The sequence below is a fragment of the Jaminaea rosea genome (genome assembly GCF_003144245.1).
Source record: "Jaminaea rosea strain MCA 5214 unplaced genomic scaffold BDZ90scaffold_8, whole genome shotgun sequence".
Taxonomy (NCBI): domain Eukaryota; kingdom Fungi; phylum Basidiomycota; class Exobasidiomycetes; order Microstromatales; genus Jaminaea; species Jaminaea rosea.
The window spans coordinates 55040-76935 of NW_020289982.1; the positions used below are offsets into that span (position 1 = coordinate 55040).

At 59.1% G+C, this 21896-nt stretch overlaps 13 protein-coding genes across 13 annotated transcripts; 6 read left to right on the plus strand and 7 right to left on the minus strand.

Moving 5' to 3' along the window:
- Window positions 1-8: 8 nt before the first annotated feature.
- BDZ90DRAFT_279920 (thioredoxin-domain-containing protein) lies at window positions 9-540 on the minus strand (the record flags this gene model as incomplete). The annotated part of the gene is made up of 2 exons (XM_025509225.1): window positions 9-41; window positions 142-540. The coding sequence occupies 2 exons, from the start codon at window positions 538-540 to the stop codon at window positions 9-11; spliced, it is 432 nt and encodes a 143-aa protein (XP_025361593.1).
- Window positions 541-720: 180 nt separating this feature from the next.
- Window positions 721-1869, plus strand: BDZ90DRAFT_252890 (hypothetical protein; the record flags this gene model as incomplete). Its single annotated transcript, XM_025507774.1, has 3 exons — window positions 721-1175; window positions 1272-1335; window positions 1437-1869. The coding sequence occupies exons 1-3, from the start codon at window positions 836-838 to the stop codon at window positions 1867-1869; spliced, it is 837 nt and encodes a 278-aa protein (XP_025361594.1). The 5' UTR covers window positions 721-835.
- Window positions 1870-1927: 58 nt separating this feature from the next.
- On the minus strand, window positions 1928-2974 carry BDZ90DRAFT_232563 (putative porphobilinogen synthase). The gene has a single exon (XM_025506301.1). The coding sequence runs from the start codon at window positions 2790-2792 to the stop codon at window positions 1944-1946; it is 849 nt and encodes a 282-aa protein (XP_025361595.1). The 5' UTR covers window positions 2793-2974; the 3' UTR covers window positions 1928-1943.
- Window positions 2975-3261: 287 nt separating this feature from the next.
- Window positions 3262-4494, plus strand: BDZ90DRAFT_211777 (18S rRNA biogenesis protein; the record flags this gene model as incomplete). Its single annotated transcript, XM_025504121.1, has 3 exons — window positions 3262-3831; window positions 3871-4046; window positions 4134-4494. Coding segments are annotated over 3 exons (1107 nt in total), but the record flags the coding sequence as incomplete, so codon positions are not given.
- A 349-nt stretch (window positions 4495-4843) lies between these two features.
- Window positions 4844-7096, minus strand: BDZ90DRAFT_260665 (hypothetical protein; the record flags this gene model as incomplete). Its single annotated transcript, XM_025508279.1, has 7 exons — window positions 4844-5960; window positions 6034-6110; window positions 6190-6299; window positions 6384-6426; window positions 6514-6730; window positions 6819-6858; window positions 6937-7096. The coding sequence occupies 7 exons, from the start codon at window positions 7094-7096 to the stop codon at window positions 4844-4846; spliced, it is 1764 nt and encodes a 587-aa protein (XP_025361597.1).
- Window positions 7097-7351: 255 nt separating this feature from the next.
- BDZ90DRAFT_232565 (alpha/beta-hydrolase) lies at window positions 7352-10096 on the minus strand. The gene is made up of 2 exons (XM_025506302.1): window positions 9237-10096; window positions 7352-9151 (listed from the first exon to the last, which is right to left on the minus strand). The coding sequence occupies exons 1-2, from the start codon at window positions 9755-9757 to the stop codon at window positions 7651-7653; spliced, it is 2022 nt and encodes a 673-aa protein (XP_025361598.1). The 5' UTR covers window positions 9758-10096; the 3' UTR covers window positions 7352-7650.
- Window positions 10097-12096: 2000 nt separating this feature from the next.
- Window positions 12097-12520, minus strand: BDZ90DRAFT_246359 (FK506 binding protein; the record flags this gene model as incomplete). The annotated part of the gene is made up of 2 exons (XM_025507555.1): window positions 12097-12372; window positions 12455-12520. 2 exons carry the CDS (start codon window positions 12518-12520, stop codon window positions 12097-12099), a joined length of 342 nt encoding a protein of 113 aa, XP_025361599.1.
- A 356-nt stretch (window positions 12521-12876) lies between these two features.
- On the plus strand, window positions 12877-14833 carry BDZ90DRAFT_232567 (fumarate hydratase). The gene is made up of 4 exons (XM_025506303.1): window positions 12877-12981; window positions 13147-13215; window positions 13289-14007; window positions 14087-14833. Exons 1-4 carry the CDS (start codon window positions 12925-12927, stop codon window positions 14763-14765), a joined length of 1524 nt encoding a protein of 507 aa, XP_025361600.1. The 5' UTR covers window positions 12877-12924; the 3' UTR covers window positions 14766-14833.
- Window positions 14834-15295: 462 nt separating this feature from the next.
- BDZ90DRAFT_252906 (hypothetical protein) lies at window positions 15296-16921 on the plus strand. The gene is made up of 2 exons (XM_025507775.1): window positions 15296-15936; window positions 16013-16921. The coding sequence occupies exons 1-2, from the start codon at window positions 15729-15731 to the stop codon at window positions 16609-16611; spliced, it is 807 nt and encodes a 268-aa protein (XP_025361601.1). The 5' UTR covers window positions 15296-15728; the 3' UTR covers window positions 16612-16921.
- BDZ90DRAFT_232569 (hypothetical protein) lies at window positions 16892-19259 on the minus strand. The gene has a single exon (XM_025506304.1). The coding sequence runs from the start codon at window positions 19151-19153 to the stop codon at window positions 16940-16942; it is 2214 nt and encodes a 737-aa protein (XP_025361602.1). The 5' UTR covers window positions 19154-19259; the 3' UTR covers window positions 16892-16939.
- A 188-nt stretch (window positions 19260-19447) lies between these two features.
- On the plus strand, window positions 19448-19743 carry BDZ90DRAFT_260671 (hypothetical protein; the record flags this gene model as incomplete). The annotated part of the gene is made up of 3 exons (XM_025508280.1): window positions 19448-19457; window positions 19522-19623; window positions 19700-19743. 3 exons carry the CDS (start codon window positions 19448-19450, stop codon window positions 19741-19743), a joined length of 156 nt encoding a protein of 51 aa, XP_025361603.1.
- A 16-nt stretch (window positions 19744-19759) lies between these two features.
- On the minus strand, window positions 19760-20847 carry BDZ90DRAFT_232571 (hypothetical protein). The gene is made up of 3 exons (XM_025506305.1): window positions 20422-20847; window positions 20094-20349; window positions 19760-20017 (listed from the first exon to the last, which is right to left on the minus strand). Exons 1-3 carry the CDS (start codon window positions 20762-20764, stop codon window positions 19873-19875), a joined length of 744 nt encoding a protein of 247 aa, XP_025361604.1. The 5' UTR covers window positions 20765-20847; the 3' UTR covers window positions 19760-19872.
- Window positions 20848-21299: 452 nt separating this feature from the next.
- Window positions 21300-21770, plus strand: BDZ90DRAFT_227302 (hypothetical protein; the record flags this gene model as incomplete). The annotated part of the gene is made up of 1 exon (XM_025504749.1): window positions 21300-21770. One exon carries the CDS (start codon window positions 21300-21302, stop codon window positions 21768-21770), a length of 471 nt encoding a protein of 156 aa, XP_025361605.1.
- Between the last annotated feature and the right edge of the window lie 126 nt (window positions 21771-21896).

Below are 21896 nucleotides of genomic sequence, written 5' to 3' on the forward strand. Positions count from 1 at the left end.
TGATCCCTCTACTGCTTCTTTGCGTGCTTCTCCACCAGTCTCTGCGATCGCCGCGAAAGGGCGAAGGTAAGGAAGAGTCAGCACCGCCGCCGTCGCCATCGTCTCCCTCGCTCGCTGGCTCGGCCCCTTTTTGTCACTCACCTGCAGCCCTCCAGGATCAGCCCCTACCATTTCCCCCTTCTTCTCCCCTCCCTCAAAGACCACAAAAGTGGGCATCGCCCTCACGCCGCACTGTTGCGCCACTTCGGGCACCTCATCCACGTCCACCTTGTAAAAGTCGACTGTGTCCTTGAACACGGCTTGGTCTGACAGCTTGGCAAAGACGGGGCCAATGACCTTGCAAGGGGGACACCAGGTGGCCGTGAAGTCTATGATGGCTGGCTTCGTGGTCTGGGAGGAGAGGAGAGAAGAGAAGGAGGAAGAGGAGGTGATGCTATGCACTACACGGGTGGGACGGGTGGTGCTGAACAGCCGAGCTGATGAGGGGGAGCGAGAAGCGACATTGCGCATGGAGCAGCTGAGACGTTGCGTGGCGGCCATGTTGATGATCGTGGTTTGTAATGAGGAGAGAGAGAAAGGAAGAAGTGAAATCAGGTGGGCGAGTGGAGAAGATGAGAACGGCAACGCGTGGTCGTCGCCTCTCCCGGCAGTCCGCCGCCAATCGAGTCGACGAGACAATCCAATCCAGTTCCGACGCCTCGAGTCGATGGGCAATTTTGACTTTGCTTCTTGCCGTCGTTGTTGCCTCCTCGCTCGCCTTGTGTCCAACCATACGGCAGGCCCCGGGCTTCACAAGCCCTTCTTCGCCCGCCCTACCGCCACCTTCGGCGCCACGATGTTCATCCTCTCCACACTAAGTGATACGATCTTCATCCCCTCCTCCTCCTTCACCCGAGTCGACCCTAGCAGCTCCGCCTCCTCCTCAGCGCAAATTGCGCCTACCTCCCTCTCCTCGCTCAGCCAGGCCTTGAATGCCAAGTATGCCAATCGGGTCATACCTGATGTCGGGCTCTGTATCTGCCTTTTTGATGTGCTGGAGGCAAGTGAGGGGAGGGTGAAATGGGGAGATGGAGGATTGTGGCATAAGTGCCGATTTAGATTGGCCGTTTTCCGGCCCTTTGTGGGTGAGGTGCTGGTGGGCAAGGTTATGAGTTCTGATGAGGGGGGCATCAGAGGTGAGTGGGCGAGGCTTCGTCATCATGGTGTAGTGGTGGTGCTGGGAGGGAGAGAATTGGCACTGACTCGCTTCGCTGCTACTACATCCCCAACAGTCTCCATGGGCTTCTTCGACGACATCCACATCCCCTTGCACCTCCTCCCCTCACCACACGCCTTGTAAGTCACAATTAACCCACCTCGCGCTTCTCCACCTCGAGAACTTCCATCTGACTAGTCCTTCCTTCGCCCCTATCCACTGCGCCACGCCGCCCCTACAGCGACCACAAGGAGCGCGCCCACTTCTGGCTCTTCGACCCCTCTCACCCCTCATACATCACCGACCCAATCACCGCACCGGACACGGAGCGCTTCTACCTGGATCAACACGAGGCCATCCGCTTCGTAGTCGAAGACGACATCTTCGAAGAGGGCGAGCCACCCCTCCCCGCCGGTGCACTGAAAGAGGGGGAAAAAGCTGGGGACAAGGCCGGTACGAGCGGTGGTGGGTCGGGGGCTATCGGTGGCGGCGTCACAATGGAGGCTATGGAGGCTGCGAGGGCTAAGCGTAAGCCCCCCTACAGGATTACGGCGAGCATTGCGGGGCAGGGGTTGGGATTGATCAATTGGTGGATGGGGGCTGCTGCTGTTGGTGATGAGGGTGGGGAGGAGGGCGAGCAGTACGATGAGGGGGATGAGGTGATGCAGGAGTAGAAGGCCATTGGTGGGTAACGATACGATTCCAATGCATTATATACTCAAACATTTGATCCCTATGCTGAGCGTAGCTATGCTGGCAACCATTCCAAGAACTCTGGCGTAAAGTAGCTCAAAATGAGCGTCGCCCCCGCCCTTCTAGCACTCATACAGCTCTCCTCTGCCATCCTTCTCAGCTCGTACACCCCAGCTTTCGCCCCTGCATGTATCATTGCAAATTCCCCCGAAACCTGATAGCAAGCCAATGGGACGTCCCCAGCCAAATCCCTCGCCTCACTGAGAATGTCGAGGTAGGGCATCGTTGGTTTGACCATGATCATATCCGCTCCCTCAGCCAAGTCCCTCGTGATAGCCCGGCGTGCCAGCCCTCTAGCACCAGGCGGAAGCTGATAACAACGTCGATCTCCAAAGGAAGGGGCAGAGTCCACTGCATCCCTAAATGGGCCGTAGAGTGCGCTGGCAAACTTGGCACTATAGCTCATCAGCGTCGTCTTTCCCGCCAACCCGGCCTCGATCAAACCGAGCTTGATAGCCTTTATCCTCCCATCCATCATATCACTCGGGGCGACGCAGTGCGCTCCTGCTCTTGCGTAGTTGACTGCCACTTCCGCCAGTCTCGCAACGGAGGGTTCGTTGTTGATCAGCCCGTCTGGGTGAAGAACGCCGCAGTGCCCATGATCGGTGTACTCGCAGAGGCATACATCGCATGCCACGTACAAGGTAGGGAACTCCTTACGCAGCAGTTTGATGGCTTGGATCACTGGTCCCTGCGGATCGTCCGCGATTGAGCCTCGACCGTCTTTTCCTGAGCGATTGACTTCGGGGATACCGAAGAGGATGACGGAGCGCAGACCTTTTTGGACGAGGGGGCCGAGGAAGCCGGCAAGACGATCGACGGACCAACGTTTTTGACCTGGCATGCTGGGGAGGTCTACCGCGCTATTCGGGATATCTGTAATGAAGAGCGGGTACCTGTGTCAGGAAGGGGAGAGGACGAAGAGTGAGCATCGTACTTTGAGGGACAGGTTGGGTTGCGGTTGCAGGAATTCACGTACATGAAATGTGATTTGAGCAGACTGGGCTGCTGGAGCTCGCGTGTGAGCTCGTGCGCGTAGCCAGCGTGGAGCTGAGAGGATATGTCTGTCATGTTGGATCCGATGTTGACGAGAGGGGAGGAGGGGAAGAAAACTGCGAAGCTCGTACGACTCGAGACTCGGCATCGAGTGGAGAAGGATCGCCGCCTCGCCGCCTCGCCGCCTCGGAACGGGCGACGCATCTGCTGAAGGCGGACTGAGAGCGAGTCCCGAGGTGAGATTTTGAATTTCATGCCTTCTCCCTTCCGCCGCTCTCACCATCACCATCACCTACCTATCCAAGATGGCCACGCCCTCTTCTTCCTCCTCATCAACCCAACCAGTCCATTTCACAGGCCACACGAACTTCCGCCTGCGCCTCACACTCTCGCTCCTCTCACGCAAGCCCATTCTCATCACCTCCATCAGGCCAAATAGCACCTCCCCTGGTCTGCGGGACTTTGAAGCCTCTTTCCTCCGCTTGATCGAAAAGGTGACCAATGGAAGCAAGGTCGAAATTAGCTACACAGGTACGGCAGTCAAGTTCCTTCCCGGTACTCTCTCGGGTGGGAGCGTAACACACGACTGTGGGACTAGTAGAGGGGTGGGGTATTTCCTCGAGTGGGTGGCCCTACTCGCCCCCTTCTGTAAGAAGGAGCTCAGCTTGACCTTGAAGGGGGTCACGACGGGTGGCGGCGAAAAGGGTGATATGGGCGCAGATGCATTGCGAACCGTTCTTTTGCCTGTCTTGGCAGAGTTCCTCCCTCCAGCCACTTCACTCGCCTCACCACTTGAGCTACGCATCGCTAAACGTGGTCATTTCCCCCTCGGAGGAGGCGAAGTCTTCTTTCGCTGTCCCTTGCTACCCAATGTTTCCTCGGCAGGCGTAGGAGCGGCGGGTGGTGGAGGGGGTGGAATGGTCAAGACGATTGATTGGACGGAGCCGGGAAAGGTAAAGAGGATCAGAGGCATCGCGAGCGCTTCGCGCGTATCGCCTGCTATGGCCAATAGGCTTGTAGAGAGGGCGAGAAAAACCCTCAATCGCTACGTGCCGGATCTCTACATCTTCGCCGATGTCTACAGAGGGGATGATGCGGGCAAGTGAGTGCACGCGATGGCGTGAAAGAACAGCATACAGGCTCGAAAAAATGCGAGCTGACCATGCTCTCTTCGTTGCTACGCCACCAGGTCACCAGGCTTCTCCCTCTCCCTCCTGACCCAATCCACCACCTCCTCCTTCCACTACGCCGAGTCCCACTCCACACCAGGAGCCGTACCAGAGGATGTAGCCACCTCGTGCGTCTCCTCCCTCCTCTGCTCCCTCGCAGCAGCAGGAGGAGGGTGCATCCCACGAGGACTGCAGCCACACGTTCTGGCATTGATGGCATCCAGTCCAGAGGATGTGGCTCGCGTCAGGATTGGAGGGGATGGGACTCAAGACGATGGTGGAGGGTTGAGCGCCGCTGCCGTGCAGACTATGAGGGATGTTGAGGCTGTTTGGGGACTGCGATTCTTGGTTAGGAGGGTGGAGGGACGGGCGCCGAGGAAAGGGAGACTAGGCAAGGCTGGGAAGGTGGGAGGTCGATCTGATGATGGAGAGGATGAGGATGATGATGATGACGACGACGAAGACGACGAGGATGAGGAGAGCAGCGAAGGTGACGAGGAGGAAGAGGAGATGCCCCTGCGCCACGATCTCATCCTCAGCTGTCGTGGCGTGGGAGTGCGAGGAGCACGCAAGGCGCAGTAGTCTCCCCAACCTTCCTTGCAATCCTCCCAATCGCAAAATACCCTCCAAAGTATGTTTGCGTTCGAGACAAACCTGATATTAGCATATGGACATCCTGCTTTTCCCTCTCGTCTATTCCCCACTCAATCCCTCGAGCGCCATCCGCACCTCACCTCTCCCTGATCGTCTCCTCACTCGCGTTGCTCTTCCTTCCCCCTCCCTGCTTGCGCAACGCACCCGCCTCATCCTCTCCCTCTTCATCCTCATCGCCCAACGCAAACACCACATCGTCATTCGCGCTCGCGCTCGCGCTCTGTCTGGGCTCATAGGCAGGCGGAGGGCCCATACCGCCCGAGGCCGAGCCCGAGCCAGACGACGAAGAAGGTTGAGCTCCACTCGCGTTACTCGCAGCGGCCGCCGACTTTCGCTTCCTCTTTGCCGCCTCCTCATCATCCTCATCATCGCTATCCTCGCCCGGCATGCCCGGACCCGCATATTCCCCTCCCATCTCAATATCCTCCGCATCCCCCTCCATCTCCCCCGTAGCAATCTCGTCGCTCATGCTCAACCTCAGATTCATCCCCGTCGGTCTCCAAGTCCAGGCAATGAGCCCAAATACTGCCAAGTAGAGGAGGGAAGTCCAACCATCCAGAAGGAACCACCTGTATCGCCACGTTTGGGATGGGAAGGATTCTGCGCCCGATTGGGAGAAGGCTACCGAGGAGACGACGAAGAATGCTCCCGTGACCACAACTGCTCCCACGAGGATGCGGTAGAGGCGCTTGAAGTAGGCCAGCTTGAAAGTCTGCTTTCGCGCGGTCAGGTGGGAGATTGTAGCATTGAGGCTGTTGAGGGACCACATCATTAGGGAGGTCAAGGTGAAGGCGAGCGGGAAGATGAAGAGGAAGACCCAGGTGCCTCCGGCTTCTATACTGAGGAGGACTATGCCCACTGAGTAGAGGCAGCCGCACACTAGGTGGACGGCGGTGAGTAGCTTGGCGCGGAGCATCACCTTGGGGTCCAAGCGGGGACGGACGAGGCCGTATCCCATGCTTACGATGAGAAGCAGGAAGAAACTCGCACTATTCCGTGCCGAGTCGATGATTGACTCGATGACTAGTAGGGCTCGCGCGGACCATGTCTCAGAGGCGTTGCCTGACACCGAAGAGAGGTGGAAGAAGTCGATGCTGTGCGTGTTGAGGTAGCGATAGTATGCGTAGGTTATCAGTTGCTCTATGACGAGGATGAGGAAGAGGCCGGAGATGAAGTGTTGGATCGTGAGAAGTCTGTGCGAGACGTAAAGAGGTCTATGGGTCAGAGGGTGAAGTTTGAATCTTACTACTTGGCGCGAGCACGCACTCGTCCTTGTGTTTGACGCAGAGGTAAGCCCAGGCCGCTCCCAGGAGGATGTATGTGCAGGTGAGGCCGAAGTAGAACTGCGGGGTGTGCCTCCAAGATGGTCAGTTAACACCACCCTCACGTGCTCATCATCTGTTCTCGCTCGTTGGCACTCACGCCTAGCTTCGGATACTCCCCACCAGGCAGTTCCCCCTTGAACATGTTGTGAAAGGTGATGAGAGCGTCAAACTTTGCATGCTGCGAGTCCGCGGTGAGGGGAACGGCGGCTGCGAAGCGAAGGCAGGGTAGACCAAAGGGTTCCGATCAGCATCTCTCACATCTGCTCGAAGTGAAAGGGCCCCGCATCTCACTCGCACCGACGCAGTAATATCCAGTCTGGTTGACAACGTAGTTCTGCGAAAGCGGGCAAAGGCGAACCGCAGGGTCTGTCAGCATCCTCTCCTCTCTGCCTGCCTCTCCCATCTATCTCTTGACACTCACCAACACCTTCTCGTCCCCCTTCAGATCAACCCTCTCCCTCCGAACAGTCTTCGCCCTCGCCGCATCACTCAAGATGAAGTTCCCTACATCCTCCTCCTTGCAGATCTTCTGGTTCACCGCAGTAGGCGTGCAGATATAAGTGAGGACCGGCTCGCCGAATACGTCCCGCTGGGAGGTTGGAGTGCCAAGCAGAGGGAAGTCCTGCCATTCGTAGAAGCTGTGTGGAGCCGCAAGGGGAGGAAGGCGAGTCGGAGAGTGAGTGAGAGGTGAGGGAAGAGGTGGGGAGAGTCAGGAGAGGGACGTACATTGTAGCCACGCTCCCCGTCGAATTGGGCTTGAAGGTCACTGTAGGCGCATCAGAGACAGCTTCTCGGTCAGATCGAGTACCGCCATCTCATCCTCTTCTTCTGCTGCGCAACGCACAATCGATGCTCGTATCCTTGCCGGCCCACATCCCACTACAGGTCTGCCTCAGCTCGTCCGCATCGCTGATGGCCACCTTGAAGGCACTTGCCGTCGAAGCTACTAGACGCAATGTCAGTAGCGGAGACAGCCACGCCCTCTTTGATGAGGGTAGGAACATGCTTGTTCGTGTCGTTGATGATGATCGAGGGTGAGGAAGCAGAGGAAAGCGAGAAACGCACTCAGGACACGGACCAACAGTCAGGGCAAACCACACCTCGTGCATCTTGGCGGATCGGGACGTCGGCTGCACGCTGCACTGCCCGCCAAGTCTCGCGCCTCCCTCCTTCCCGCCCTCTCTCGTCTACGAGTCGCTCATTCATCTCAGTCTCTCACGGCTCACATGGTTGAAACTTCCAAAGAGCGATTTGATTGTTCTCAGCGTCAACATTGAGGAGCGAGAATGAGATGAACAAGGTATGTGACTATCAAGAAAGAAGAAGGAAAGACGAGGAGCAAAGGGAGCGGGGAGTTGGGGTCAGGCACGCACTATGAAGGCCTTGCCTTTTTCAAGGGGTGGGGTGACTGTTCGTGGTGAGGTGGGATCGCGTGGCTGTATCAAGTCGAGACGTGGGCGTGGTGTAGCTATTGGTACATGAGATGGCACAGAGGCTGGTGATCCTGGGGAGAGCCGGAGCGGGGGCGAAAGCGTAACGACGTGCTAGGGCTCGTCGCCTACTTCCACGTCAGCTTGAGCGCCGCCGGGTCCATGAAGACCTTCATCTCTGGCCTAAAGTCATCGGTGATGATCTGGTTGTTGAACCCTTGGAAGCGGAAGACCTTCTTCGTCTGCTGGTCGTACGCGGGCCAGTACTTCATGCCCCGGTGGTTCGGGTCCATCTTGTTGACAAAGTTGATCATGCTCAACGAAGTGTCGCGAGACGTGGCGGGCTGTTGCGGGTAGGCAAAGTTAGGGCTAAAGGCGTAAGCACCGAACCAGTAGGCCGGGTCGAAGCCGTGCGGGATGCCCGTCCAGCCATTGACATCGGGAGGCGAGTCAGTCTGGTTAAAGAGGTAGACGAAGGCCTTGGACGACTTGTACTTGTTGATCGACTCGAGCAGGATACGACGAGGGGCGTGCCAGCCCTGATCACCGCTGATAGAGGCCGAGCGCTCGAATTGGGAGCCGGCGCCAAAGCGCGACTCGTTGGAAGAACGGGCGGGCCAGTAGGGAGCGCCGTCGAAGACATTGGGCGAGTAGGCGGCGGAGATCTTGTTGAGGAGGCTCTGCTGGGATGCAGGCGTGGTCTTCTGGTTCTCAAAGGCGACCTTGGCGATCCAGGACTGCCAGTCAGCAGCCGAGGTGTGCTGGTCGACAAAGATGGTGCCCTCGTCCTTGACGTTGCCGGTGAGGATGGGGACATCGGGGAACTCGCCACGACGGACCTGGGCGCCAGCGCCGTCACGGTGGTAGACGCCGTCTTGAACGGGCTGGTAGTAGAAGACGCCAGGGTAGTAGTCGGGGCCCTGGAGCGTGGCATCGTCTGGGCGCTTACCGTCACGGAGGTTGGGGAAGGTAGCCTCGGCCAGAGCCATGGGGCTAGCCTTGCGCAAGCACTCGATGTCGTTGCCACAGCCGACAGCAGAGGAGATGCGGTTGAAGGTCTTGGTAGTGATCGGGCCGTCGGGCTTGAAGGCCGGCTCGCTGCCCATGGTACCGGAGAGCATGATGGCGGCACGGTACTTGGGGGGAGGAGAGCCAGGCTTGCCGTCCTTGAGGAGCTGAGCACCGACATTGAAGGCGCCCGATGACTGGCCAGCAATGGTGATCTTCTTCGGGTCGCCACCGAAGGCAGAGATGTGCTCAGAGACCCAATCGAGAGCCTTGGTGACGTCGGTGAGACCAGGGTTGAGGTCGACCTTGCCCGCCTTGGCAGCGTCGGCGTAGGGCTTGCCAGCCATGAAGCCCATGGCGTTGAGACGGTACTGCGGTGTGACGATGATCATGGGCTGACCGGCCAGGATGGAGAGGAGCTCGATGGCCGTCGAGTTGTATGACGAAGCAGCACCGCCGATCTCACCACCACCAAAGTACCAGAGGAGGACAGGCAGCTTGTTCCTGCGGTTCTCGGAGCCATGAGGAGCATAGATATTCATGTAGAGGCAGTCCTCGCTACGTTGTCCATCGTCACCGTTGAAGCTGAGAAGGTAGCCGTTGGGCTGCCAGCAGGTGGGGCTGTGCGGGCGGTGAGGGGGAGGGAGGAGACAGTGAGCGCGAGGGTAAGAGGGGAGCGTTGCGTTTCTAGCATGCGCGTGCTCACCGAATCGCCGTGGCGTTGAAGTCAGCCGTGGTGGGGTCGAGGGTCTGGGCCTTCCTGAATCGCAGGTTGCCAACGGGAGGCTTAGCGAAGGGCACGCCGAGCCACCACTGCTGGTTGAAGATGGCAGGCGAATTGACGCCGTGGAAGGTGCCGACCTTTGTCTTGGCCACGGGTTGAGGGCCGAGGGCGGCGATGCGGTAGTTGACGTTGAGGATCATCTGCTGGAAGGCCGTGGTGCCGCGCTGAACAACGGTGGGGAGGTCGAAGGCCTGAGGAGCGAGAACAGGCGTCATGGTGTTGGGCTCAGGGCCAATTTGAGGGAGGCCGAGCTTCTGGAGGGCACTTGAGAGGCCAGACTGGGCGCGAGTGCTTGCCTCGTGGACGAATCCTCCCACCTCTTTGAGGAGGCGGCGGTCGTGGTGGTGGTCGAGTCGACGAGGGCCATGCTGGTCAGCGGCGACGAGAGTGAGGGACAGGAGGGCAGCCACGATTAGGCTGAGTAGGGTAGAGTACGAGCGCATCTTGAAAGCAGAGTACGGTGTGTTGAAGGTGGCGTTGTGTGGTAAAGACTGTCGAGTCGCGATGAACGGTGCTGGTGCGATGCGTGTGCGGCTGTCGTGTTTGCGGCTTCGGTGAAGAGTCGTTGGCGGTCCGCGGTGCCGGGTGTAGATTGGCGGATGACTTGCTGCCGTGCACGGCTGGTGGTGGTGGTGCCGAGGAGGAGGAGAGTAAAGACGGTGATGAAGACGGAGATCGAGTGGGTAGGGAGTGAGAGTCGAGTGCGCTACTAATGAAGCTCGTGATATCGAGTCGGTGTTGGTAGCGCGAGGGGGTCAATGAGGAGGACGGAGAGGGGGGAGGGGTGTGATTGGAATGAAAGGGAGGGAAGGAAGGAAAGGAGGGTTGATGAAGGAAGGGGGTTGATGAGCAAAAGAGAGCGTGTGAGCGAGTGAGCGAGTGAGTGTGAGTGAGAGTGGGCTGAGCAACGAGGGGCGGGACAGGGTGCTCTCGGCATGCCTCCTCTGTGTCATCGTGCTCCTGTCTCAGCCTAGGTGGGCGGCGGCAGCGGCGGCGGCATCGATGAGGCGACGGCAACGAGAGTGCCGAGCGATGAGAGCGGCTTGAGCGCCCGACGTTGCATCATGCCACTTAGTTCCTGGTGCTGTGCTCGGTGTCGACGACCGATGCTCGGTGCTCGGTGCTCGCCATGGTGCTTCGACGAAAGAACATCCGGGCTGAGTTGGCGCGAACTGAATCGAGCGTCGAGTCCAACGAACGAACCAACGGGCCCCTGTCTCTGCTCAATTGCCTCGCTGACGCGGTGTTGGGTGCACCAGTCCCAGGGCCAAATGGACGTGGACGTTGGGCTTGAACTTTTTCACGCCTCGAAGCGAGGCCACAGAGCATGTGAGCGGGACGCCCAGCTGCGCCCAGCTACTGTCTTTGGCCCGCCGCATCTCGCGCCCCGCGAACAAACAAATGCCCCCACAGGCCGTAGGCGGCGGAGAGAGACGGGAAGGAAAGGAGACGCAGGCGAAGCAGCGGGGACGAGACGAAACGATAGAAGGACGAGAAAAGAACGATGTGCCTCTGGGCGGCAGAGGACGGCAACCGTAGAACACCAGAAGCGAAGCTGGGCGCCAATCTCGATGATCTTTCTCTTGCAGGCGGGGACACACGCATACGCACGACGGGAAGGCGGCGACGCCTACGACCGCTCGACACCAAATGTAGAGCGAAGACACACTCGCAAATCACCTTCAATGAGCATCACGAGAGTGTCTCTTCGCTCTTTCACTCGCCACCTAATCAATCGGTCAGTACAGCGAGAAGGGGTAGGCGAGGACATCGAGGCTCGATCTATCGAGATTGACATCGGCTCGGTAGTGTTGCACGGCAGCGACGGTCAGCCCCGGCACCGGCACCGGCACGGTCAGCGACATCAGTCAATCGTCCCCTCGTCGATTGGTGGGTCAAAGGCCATTAACGCACCAACGTGCGAAGAGATGACATTGATTGCGACAGAATGAATAGGTATAGGTAATGAATGCCGCGCTCGCCCGAGGTGTGACGTGATGGTGGTGAACGTACGTTGATGCCAAAAACCAAGCCCGGGCCGGATGACACGGTGATTGTTTGAGTGGAAGCGCATTGCGTTCCAAATTGCACTCGACGCTCAAGCCCCTCCGCTTCTCACCAGCCAACGGCACGACTGGGCATCTGGTGAACAAAGAAGAACAGAGCAGGGCTCGCTCACACCTACAGATCCTCGCCTCATCGGAGTACGGTCCCGTCGGTCGACCGAAGTGAATCTAGAGCTGGAGCTCACTAAGCCAAGAAGCCGGGCCTGACCTGTTCTTGATCGAGCTCCGCAGGACCTTCCATTCGAGACACGCAGTAGATGCTCTCCTTGGCACATTTGGATTGAAAATGTGCCGTAGACGAAGCTCAAGCCTGCGAAAGGGCGAAGCACGCGTGCGTGTGAGAAGAGAAGGAGCAAGGCTTCTCTGGCAGCAGAGAACGGGAACAAGACGTCTTCAAGAGAGCACGGTACTCCTTTCCCATCAGGGACAAAGGGGCCAAGCGGTGATTGGAATCAGCATCGATCGGGTTGCGTTTACGTCAGTGCCACAAAGGGTGCAAGCGCTGGTGTCGAGTTGAGTGAGGCCTTGCATCGAAGGCAAGAGCGACCACGGCATCGAAGGCGAGAGCAGCCACATGGCGGCGGCGATGGAGTCTGTCCAAGCTTGGACACGAGTGGGATGGGTAGCTAACTATTCAGTTGTTCCTATTGAAGTCCTTGCTTTCATTAAGCATACAATCTCTCCATCAGTCCTCATTCAGCGTCAAACTCGCCCGCCTAAGCGCTCTTGCCGTTGATGGCGAGCAGCTCGACCTCGAAGACAAGGTCAGCGCGAGCAGGGATGACGGGGGGGAAGCCGCGGTCACCGTAGGCGTAGTCGTAGGTGATGTTGAGCTTAGCCTTCTGGCCGAGGGAGAGCTGGGGCACACCCTCGTCCCACCCGCGGATGACCTGGCCGACGCCAATGGCCGTCTGGAAGGGGGAGCCACGGTCGCGGGACGAGTCGAACTTGCTGCCGTTGGAGGCGAGGGTGCCGACGTAGTGCATGGAGACCTACGCGTGCGTGAGGAGAGGCCATGAGCATTGTCAGTGAGATGGAGAAGACAGGGGGTTCAGGTCGAAGGATGCTACGCACCTTGTCACCAGCCTTGGGGAAGTTCTTGCCGTCTCCGGCCGAGATGGATTCAACAGTGACGCCCATTCTGTTTGCGGTTGAGTGGAAGTTGCGGAGTGAGTTGTTCAGTTGCGGTTGCGGTTGACGAAGGGAGCGAAGAAGTGACGAGGCGGCGGATCTCGATGCCATTTTGCGATTGAAACAAGACTCACTTGACCCCTCGCTCGTGCTCGCGCCAGCGTGGAGAGCAAAAGTGGAGAAGGAGATCGCTGCCGGAACGGAGGGAAGTGAGGATCGTTGGGAGCGAAGGCGGTCGCGGGCGAGGCCGGGAATGAGCGGCAGGGGCGAGCGGCAGATGGGACCGGGCGGATAGAGTGGACGTCGCGAAGGTTGCATGAAGGGGGCGGTGGGCTGATTTTGGTGGCCCTGGAAGGCTGCGAAGGAGCGATATCTTGCCTTCTCTCCTTCTTGATCATCACCTACGCTGCATCATGGCCGCTCGTCTCGTCCTTTCCCGCTCAGTAGCAGTGGCTGGTCCTTCTCGTAGGGTAAGTAGCAGCGTCGACCAAATGATCGGGCTCAAGGCCGCTCCCGCCTCTCATGTGAGGTTCAAGTTGGTCTCGGCACTGACGGAGATGAGAGGCGGAGCGTCGTGGCCAGCCTAGCCGGATTCATTCCAACTGACTCTCATTACCCCACATTCCCCACATCAGGCCGCCGCAGCTACTGCTACAGCTCTCCGCAGTACTCCTCGCAACTTCTCGACATCGATCAGAGCCATGGTGAGTTTATCTCGACCGCATATACCCAGTCCTGCGCCCGCTCACACTACCCTCTCGCGCCCCCCTCCCGCAGAGCCAATACCGCGAAGAGGCCGACACCTTTGGCCCCCTCCAGGTCCCCGCCGACCGCTACTGGGGAGCTCAGACGCAGCGATCTCTCCAGAACTTCGACATTGGCGGACCTCAGGAGCGCATGCCCCTCCCGCTCATCCAGGCCTTCGGTGTCCTCAAGAAGGCGGCAGCCCACGTCAATCAGACGTACGGCCTCGACGCCAAGGTGGCAGGCGCCATCAGCCAGGCAGCCGACGAAGTCATCTCGGGCAAGCTCGAGTCCCACTTCCCCCTCGTCGTCTTCCAGACTGGGTCAGGCACGCAGAGCAACATGAACGTCAACGAGGTCATCTCCAACCGCGCCATTGAGATCCTGGGCGGTGAGCTTGGATCGAAGAAGCCTGTGCACCCCAACGACCACGTCAACATGAGCCAGAGCAGCAACGACACCTTCCCTACGGCCATGCACGTCTCGGCTGTGCTCCAGATCTCGCAGCAGCTCATCCCTGCGCTCGAGGAGCTCCACGCTGCGCTTGACAAGAAGAGGGCTGAGTTCGACGACATCATCAAGATCGGAAGGACTCATCTGCAGGACGCTACTCCGCTCACCCTCGGTCAGGAGTTCAGCGGCTACGTCAAGCAGGTCGAGAATGGCATTGAGCGTGTCAAGGGCGTTCTCCCGCGTCTGCGTCTCCTTGCTCAGGGTGGTACCGCGGTGGGCACCGGCCTCAACACCAAGAAGTGGGTGCGAGAAGCAGGTCTGGCGGTCTGAGCATCTTCACTGACTCCTTTGTCCTCTTTCTCCTCTCGCACCGCGCAGGGGCTTCGACGTCAAGGTCGCCGCCGAGATCTCCAAGATTACGCGTGTTGAGTTCCAGACTGCCCCTAACAAGTTTGAGGCCCTCGCAGCACACGATGCCATTGTCGAGGCTTCGGGCGCCATGAACACGGTCGCGGTCTCCTTCATGAAGATTGCCAACGACATCCGCTACCTCGGGTCAGGCCCACGCTGTGGTCTCGGTGAGCTCTCCCTGCCAGAGAACGAGCCTGGATCCTCCATCATGCCGGGCAAGGTCAACCCGACTCAGTGCGAGGCCTTGACTATGGTGGCAGCCCAGGTCATGGGCAACAACACGACCATCTCTGTCGCCGGATCGTATGGTCAGTTCGAGCTCAACGTTTTCAAGCCCGTTCTGATCAAGAACCTCCTCCAGTCGATCCGACTCCTCGCTGACGGAGCCCGCTCCTTCACCAAGAACTGCGTCGTGGGCATCGAGGCCAACCGTGAGCGCATCCACACGCTCCTCAACGAGTCACTCATGCTGGCCACAATCCTGAACTCGCACCTGGGGTACGACACGGTTGCCAAGTGCGCGAAGAAGGCGCACAAGGAGGGAAAGACGTTGAAGCAGGCCACGGTTGAGTTGGGAGCGTTGAGCGAGGAGAAGTTCGATGAGCTGGTCAGGCCGGAGTTGATGCTTTACCCTGACGAGCCTTGAGTGTGCGCGGGAGGGAAGTTCTAATGGCAATACATTAGCACTCGACGATAATAGAGATAGATCGACCGCCTCCGTGACGTGAGATTGCTCAAGGTGGTGCACGCTAGCTAGCATCCTTGACCGCCCGTTGCGCTGTCCAACTCTACGCGGCGCCGCGTGGCAGCGGATTCCGAAACCCAGAGCAACACCTCAGGCCTTGCTGCGCTAGTCTGCTGTCTGGCAGCGGGAAGCAGCTCCTTGGCGTCATCGTCGATCGCTGCCCAGTACGTACGCTTCTCTTGGATCTGTCATCTCATTTCCTTGCCCGGCTGGTCTTCTTCGTCGTACTTCATCCACGCTTCGCTGGTGCTTGCTTGCTCGCACATGCACGACCACGCCCGGCCTGAGTCGACTGTGTCAAGTCGACCAGCGCCGCTGGAATGTGTGTCGTCGGACTCGAGGGGCGCGAGCGAAATCAACACCAAGCACCAAGCACTAGAGCGCGAGCGCTTCTTTGGTCTCCTGCAGCAGCCCATCTGCATTGCAGCAGACCCGACTTCGCGACGTCTCGACTCCTCGCCTCCTCTCCTTCTTTCGTTCGACCGTACGCCGGCAAAGCAAAGGCAAAGGGCAGCCCCAGTCAGGCTGTGGTTGTTTGCTAGCAAGCATGAGCCCGCCGCTGCAGCTACGGTTGGGATTCTCGATTCGAGGCTTTGCTGTTGCTTGCCCTTTGCAGATTGAGGTCGCGTGTCGACTGAGTTCCGTTGACGTTGTTCGGCTCACTGGTCAAACCTACATCTCGTCTCCCATCCCATCTTACCCTCCAACCCCTCTCTCACCCATCCACCCCTATCAACCCCCTCATCCAAAGTTCTGATCGCTGGTCGATCCCACCTCACTCATCTAGCAGCCCTCATAGCCTCTAGCTATCAACCACGCTCTTTACTCACGCTCATTCGCAGCAACCTCAACTCAACACCCAGCATGCTCACCTCTACCACTCGCCTCGCCACTGCGGCTACTCTTCTCTCTGCTGCGCTCGCCTCAGCGTCCGTCGTGCCCCTCAATGAGCGAGCAGACGGTGTCACGCCCACCGCTCCTGGTCCTGGCGACGTCTTCCGTCAAGGCTCTCAGTGCACTACGGAGTGGACGCCAGACACCTCTGGCAAGTGGACCAACTTCACGATTGATCGTGAGCATCCGCGCATTCTGCCGACTCGCAAAACCGCATTTGACTAACGTTCAATCTCTCCTGTCCTCCTGTGCAGTCATGACCGGCAGCAACTTCGCCATGACGAAGCTCGCAACCGTCGCGACTGGGTTGGACGGAACTTCAACCACCAAGACGTCCGTCTCGTACCCGTGCCCGGAAGTCTCGCCCAACTCGGCCATCTACTTCTACCAGTACACATTGGCAGACGGTACCAGTCCCACCTGGACCACCCGTTGGACCATCGCCGACGCCAACGGCAACACCGAGCCAGAGGAGCACAAGACCCAGACTGACGGGTCAAAGATTCCTTGGGGCAAGGGAAAATTGGTGGGCAATGTGCAGGCGACGACGGGTGGTAGTGACAGCACCAGTGGAAGCAGCTCAGCATCGGGGTCCTCATCGTCCCCCTCGTCGAGCGCCTCTGCTTCGCAGGCGTCGATGCAGACCAAGGTGGCCAGCTCGACGTCCTCGGCCGATGACTCAGAGCAGACCGGATCATCGTCAGCTGCTTCGTCCCAGTCATCGTCAGGATCGTCCCAGTCGTCGAGCTCTAGCTCCAACCTCTCCACCTCCGGTGCCTCTCGCAACGTCGGTGGCAGCGTTGCTGTTGTTGGCGCTCTTGTACTCGCAGCAGCGTCTGTGCTCGTTGCTTAAGGACTCTCCCTAGCCCGGACCCGTCTGTCACTGCCATTGCGTCGTCGTATTTGCTTTCGTTCCTGCCCTTCCACGCTACTGCCTTCGTCTGTCGACCCCATCCTGCTCGTAGATTGCCGCCACTGCTGGTGTGCTTGGAATCCCATCGTTGACACTCTGCAGTTCTTCCCTGTCGTCCACCTGCGCGGGTCTCCTTGACGACGAGTAGACAAGGACCGAGCGGCCCTCGGGAAAGGTAGACACAGCATATCATCCACGTCGCGAGCTCAAAGATATAGTACATCGATTGCTTGCTTTGTGCATTGCAGGGCTACAATCAGTAAAGTCCTTACCTGGTCATCGCAGGCGATCCCGACCCGGAAGCATTAGCTTCAGCGCTACTAACTCCTGCACCATCGCCAGCTACCCCTCCTGTCCCACTCTTCGCAGCCGTACCCTTCTCCCGTCCCACCATTCCAGCTCTCCGCCCCTTCCCCGCAAGCTGCAGTACATCTTCCTTGCTCAGCGGCTCCAAGTCGTGCGTCACCTTCCTCCAGCGATTCGTCGCATCAAGCACATCGCTTGTGGCCAGACTTGGGAATCTTAAAACGAAGCCGTGGTCAAGCATCCAAGTCTCCTGGCGTAGGACGTCCCCTTCGGCCATCTTGGTGCTGCAAAGCAGATAGAACAAGACCTCGTCCAGGTCCACACGACCCTGTGCGTGTTGCTCGATCAAGGCGTCACGGAGACCGGAGAGGGGGACGCCATCGATAATCGGGTCATGGGGGCGGGTGAGCTGGAGGTCAGTGGGACGCAGGATGGAGGGCAGACGATAAGACGCGTTGCGGCGATAGTTGGCCATGTGGTAGGCAGTCTGGATGAATGCTGATGTCATGCGGGACATCTCCTCCTCGGTCTGAGGAGAGCCACCATCGTCCGCGAGTGAAGCGGGAGCGATGGTCGAGTCATTCGTGTTGGCGCCGCTACCACCGCGAGGCGAGGCGGAGGCGGTGGCCGCGTCGCCGAAGAGGGAGATGAGGTCCCTTCGACCCTGCGAGGCACGCAGGTGGTTCAACTGGTCGGCGATGGACTGTACGCGGGCTAAGCCTGAGCGATCTTGCTCATCGAGGTGACGCAGCGACTGAAGGAAGGTGTGAGCACTATTTTGCAATGCTGTACGTGGTGTTGTGGCGGGCGAATCGCTACTGGGAAGCGCAGAGGTGGAGCCGTTACCAGTGATCGTTGAGCCGTTGCCCAGAGAGGGGCCGTCCCGGCTGTTGGTATCTAAGGTGGAGGGAGTGGGAGCCGGCCATGCACCGCTTTGTGATGTCACAGACGCGGGACCGAACAGGCTTGCGAGGAGAGCAGCATCGGGCTGATCGCTGCCACCGGCGAAAGGGAAGGGGCTGAACGGTGCGCCGCCATTGAAGGGGGTATTGCCGGCGAAGCTTGGCGCTGCCGTCGAGGAGGAGGGCATGCTGGCCGTTGAAGCGTTGATGTATGGAGCGAGGAAGGGCTCGGCGAAGGCATTCGCGCTGGCTGCGCCACTTGCTGAGGGCTGCTGAGAAGGTCCCGCAGTGTTGTCATCCGTCGTCGAGCTCGTACCGGCAGCCGTTCCTGCTCCCGCCGCGCCTCCCGTACTCTTTCTTGACTTCTTTGCGGAGCCGCCCGCTCCAGCGCCCATCGCCCCTGGACTGCTGTTCCTCATCTCCGGAAGTCCATCGGCGGGAATGTTGGCCTCCATCCTAATCTGCCTCAGTGCCTCGCACTCCTTCGCTCCCGGCCAATTCTGCCATGCATCCGTCATCGTCTTCTCGCTGCGACCGTTGATCATTTCCTCCAGCTGCTGGCGCGAGATACCGTTCTGCTGTAGTGGCCCACCGAGCAGACCTTCACCGATGAAGCGCGCCAGGGAGCCCACCATGGAGCGTAGGGTGTTGTTCTCTGCAAGGAGGCCACGTAGGGCATGACGGAGGCGGTCGACTTGGTCGTCGTGATCTGATGAGAGTAGCTCGATACGGCCTTCTAGGGCGCGAACGTATTGCTGCCGTCGTTGTCGAAATTCTCGCTGGGCGAGACGGTTCTGCTCCTTGCGATGCTGCGCAGCTTCGTCGTCATCGTCTGCCGCCGTTGAGGGCGCCTCCTTCGACGACGCTGCTGCCTTCCCACGCTTCGAGCCGGCTTGCCCGCCTCCTCGTCTACGCTTTGCTCCTACTCCTCCTCTCGCAGCATTGCCCTTTGCCGCACTCGTAGATGGCGTATCCGGCTCATCGTCATCTCCCTCCCCCTCATCCTCCTCTCCAAATCCGTTCCCGCTCGCAACGCCGGAGACGTTTTGAAGGCTCTGCAGCCAGTCTGCGCCTTGCTGACCAAACGGATCGACGCCCATATCTCCTGATGAGGAGCCTAAATTGCTCGAGCTAGGAGCTGCCATTGTGCCTCCCTGTATGCCCCTAGGCTGAGGACCGATGTTCATCGCGGCTGCGAACCCAGCACTGATAGCCGTAGGCGACGCATCGGTGAAGCGGTCGTAGGGGGACTTGCGCTTCTTTGCCGGAGGCATGGCGAGCGCGACTGCTGTGCGAGTGGATCGACGATGATGATCAAGAAGAGATGGTCTTGGTATTCGCAGGTCCGGAGGATCGCTCGTGGCAGCAAATGGGAAGCTTAAAGTCAGGCACACGAAGCGGCGCCGGTTCATTGCTTGCCCTCGATCACTTGCCTCGCTCCCGGTCCGCCCGTCGTCGGACGGGGCGAGCAGCTTGAAAATCTCATCTCACTGCGAGGCAGCGACGAGGACGACTCCACAACGACGGCGACTTCCTCTGTCCACACCTTTCATCACAACTCGCACATCATGTTTGGAGGTGAGCAGGTGCGAGACCAATGGCAGCAGGGGCATTGTTGCTCACGCATCTCTCGCACGGGCAGGCCCACCCCCACCGCCATCCGCCGAGGAGAAGGCTCGCGCTAGCGCTGCCGCCAACAGGACGCTCAACTCGTTCATCATTGGTGCCGTCACCCTCTACGTCGGTGCGTGAGGGAGGCGTCGAGAATGGCATCGTCTCTGAGCTGACTATCGCCGCACTTTCTTCGCATTCGCCATCAGCCCCCTGGCTCCTCGCCCCCGCATTCGAGCGCTTCTACAAGTAGACGACGACACGCAGCTGTATGCACGCAGAGAGAGAGGGGTGGAATTGCAATCCATTCGTGGTATAGTCGAGACAGAATTATCGCAGCGCATCGTAGAGATCAGACGGGGCATTATCGATCACATCAACGCTATACCGACCCCTTGTCCTCCTCGCCTGCCCCACCAGCTTGAGGGCGCCTCGCCTCCCGCCAGGCCATGGGCATCCTGATGACCTCCACGATGACGAATATTGCATACAGGCCCACAATGACGCCGACGTCAATCTGCTGGTCGCTGTGCGCGGGAAATGATGGAGAAGCGATCAGCTTCGGGCTCTTCCTGACTGTCACGCGCATGGTCTTGCACTCACGAATCGAGGTACTCGCTGCCGTACCTTGGCTCAGGCTCCATCATGAGTGCGAGGACCCGGAGTTTCACGCTCGTCATTGCGATGGAGGCGCACCAGAAGAGGAGCGTAGCTGCGCTTGTCCAGGGACGCATTCGTGTCGAAAGCGGGATGTGGATGATGATGAGGACGATGAGGATCGAGGCAAGAGTGAAGGGGAGCAGGCCTACTCCGCGCGTGTTGGGCTTGACGAGAGCAAGACGGACGATTTCCAGGATATCTGTGCGTACGCCGAGAAGAGGAGTCAGTATCTTCTTGGGGTCACATGATGATGTCTGCCTAGCGTACTCACTCATGAGAAGCGACGCAATGATGAGCAGCGTATAGATGACGACCCCCGCCGTCTTGGTCCTTGCTAGATGGCCTCTTCCCTTGCCAGCTCCAACACCCGACCGTTGTCGATATCGCTGCAGTGGTGCGACCGGGCTTGCGCTGCTACGAACTCGAGCAGCAGCTATGATCCACGCTAGCAGCGCAATGTAGAAGATCCATGAAGCCAAAGGGACCAGCACGACATCGTTGAAGCAGGTGGGAGGCAGATTGTACGGCGAGGGAGAGGCAAAGGAGAGGGAATTGTCCAGCCTCACGCCGCACAAGGCGCGGTGGACGGGAGCGACACCGGTGAAGTTGTACATGAGCGAGAGAAGATGATGAAGGGACTAGCAAGTGAGACGAGAAGCTGGGTATATCAAGTCATCGAGAATGCGGCGAAGCACCGCGGTAACATCATCCCAGCTTAAAAGGCCGCCGGCACGAGCGGGAGTGAGACGAACGCAGCGTGAGCGGAACGAGGCGCGGAATCGAGCAGAGGGGCTCGAACGACAACACCTCCTGCTCGCCGCAATGGGTACGGGGGCCGCTTGTGCTGGCCGTCTTCAATAAGCTTGCGAGACGGCAGAGACGACAGCCTGATACTGTACTGAATATGATGACTGGTGCATCTACAGGCTTGAGGTCCCACTCTGTATCTGCTCGCCTTTCTGTGCAACCCCCGTCTCAGTGTCTGAGCGGTGTCACTCACGGATGCTGTTGGGTTCGGGGGCTACCACTACGGTAGCAAAGTATGCTGCCCATAAGACGACGAGCGGCGCCTGGAAGGCGCAACAACCCTCCTCTCATCCCCTCACGTACCAAAACCAGAAGCACCTTTCTGCCATCATCTCGCCCATCATGTGGTCCCCAATCTACATGTTCGCCATCCTCGTAGCCGCGGCCGCCGCAGGCAGCATACTCATCGCGGTCTGCTGTCCTATCAAGTGCTGCATTCTTCGTCGCTATAAAGACGAAGAGCATGAAATAGCTCAAGACTACGAGGCGAGGATTTTCAGAACCTCAGCGGCGCCTCGTTCAGCCTCTGACGCTAGTCACGGTCAAGCCGACTACTACGTGACCATCACGCCTGGTGATCTTGCCATCACCCCCACGAGGCCTAGACAACCCTACAGCGCTTCAAGCCATCCTGTCGCCGCCCGCAATGGCTCAAGCAATCCTGCGACCGTGGCAGGCCAAGCTCGCAAGCCAACGGAGGTGGGACAGGTCCACAGCCAGCAACCACTCTTGGACAACGACGTGATCGTCCCCGCTGCCGCCAATGCACCAATGTCCGTCGGCGGGCCCCCTCCATCGTACGCCTCCAACTGACGATGAGAACGACGACGCGCCTCGCGGGCGCTGTCGAGCCTAAAAAAGGGAGCATACAGCGCAGCGGCGAGCTAGTTACGACTTGGCACAGCGCAGCGGGCGGCAACAGCCCCACTTGTCACCAGC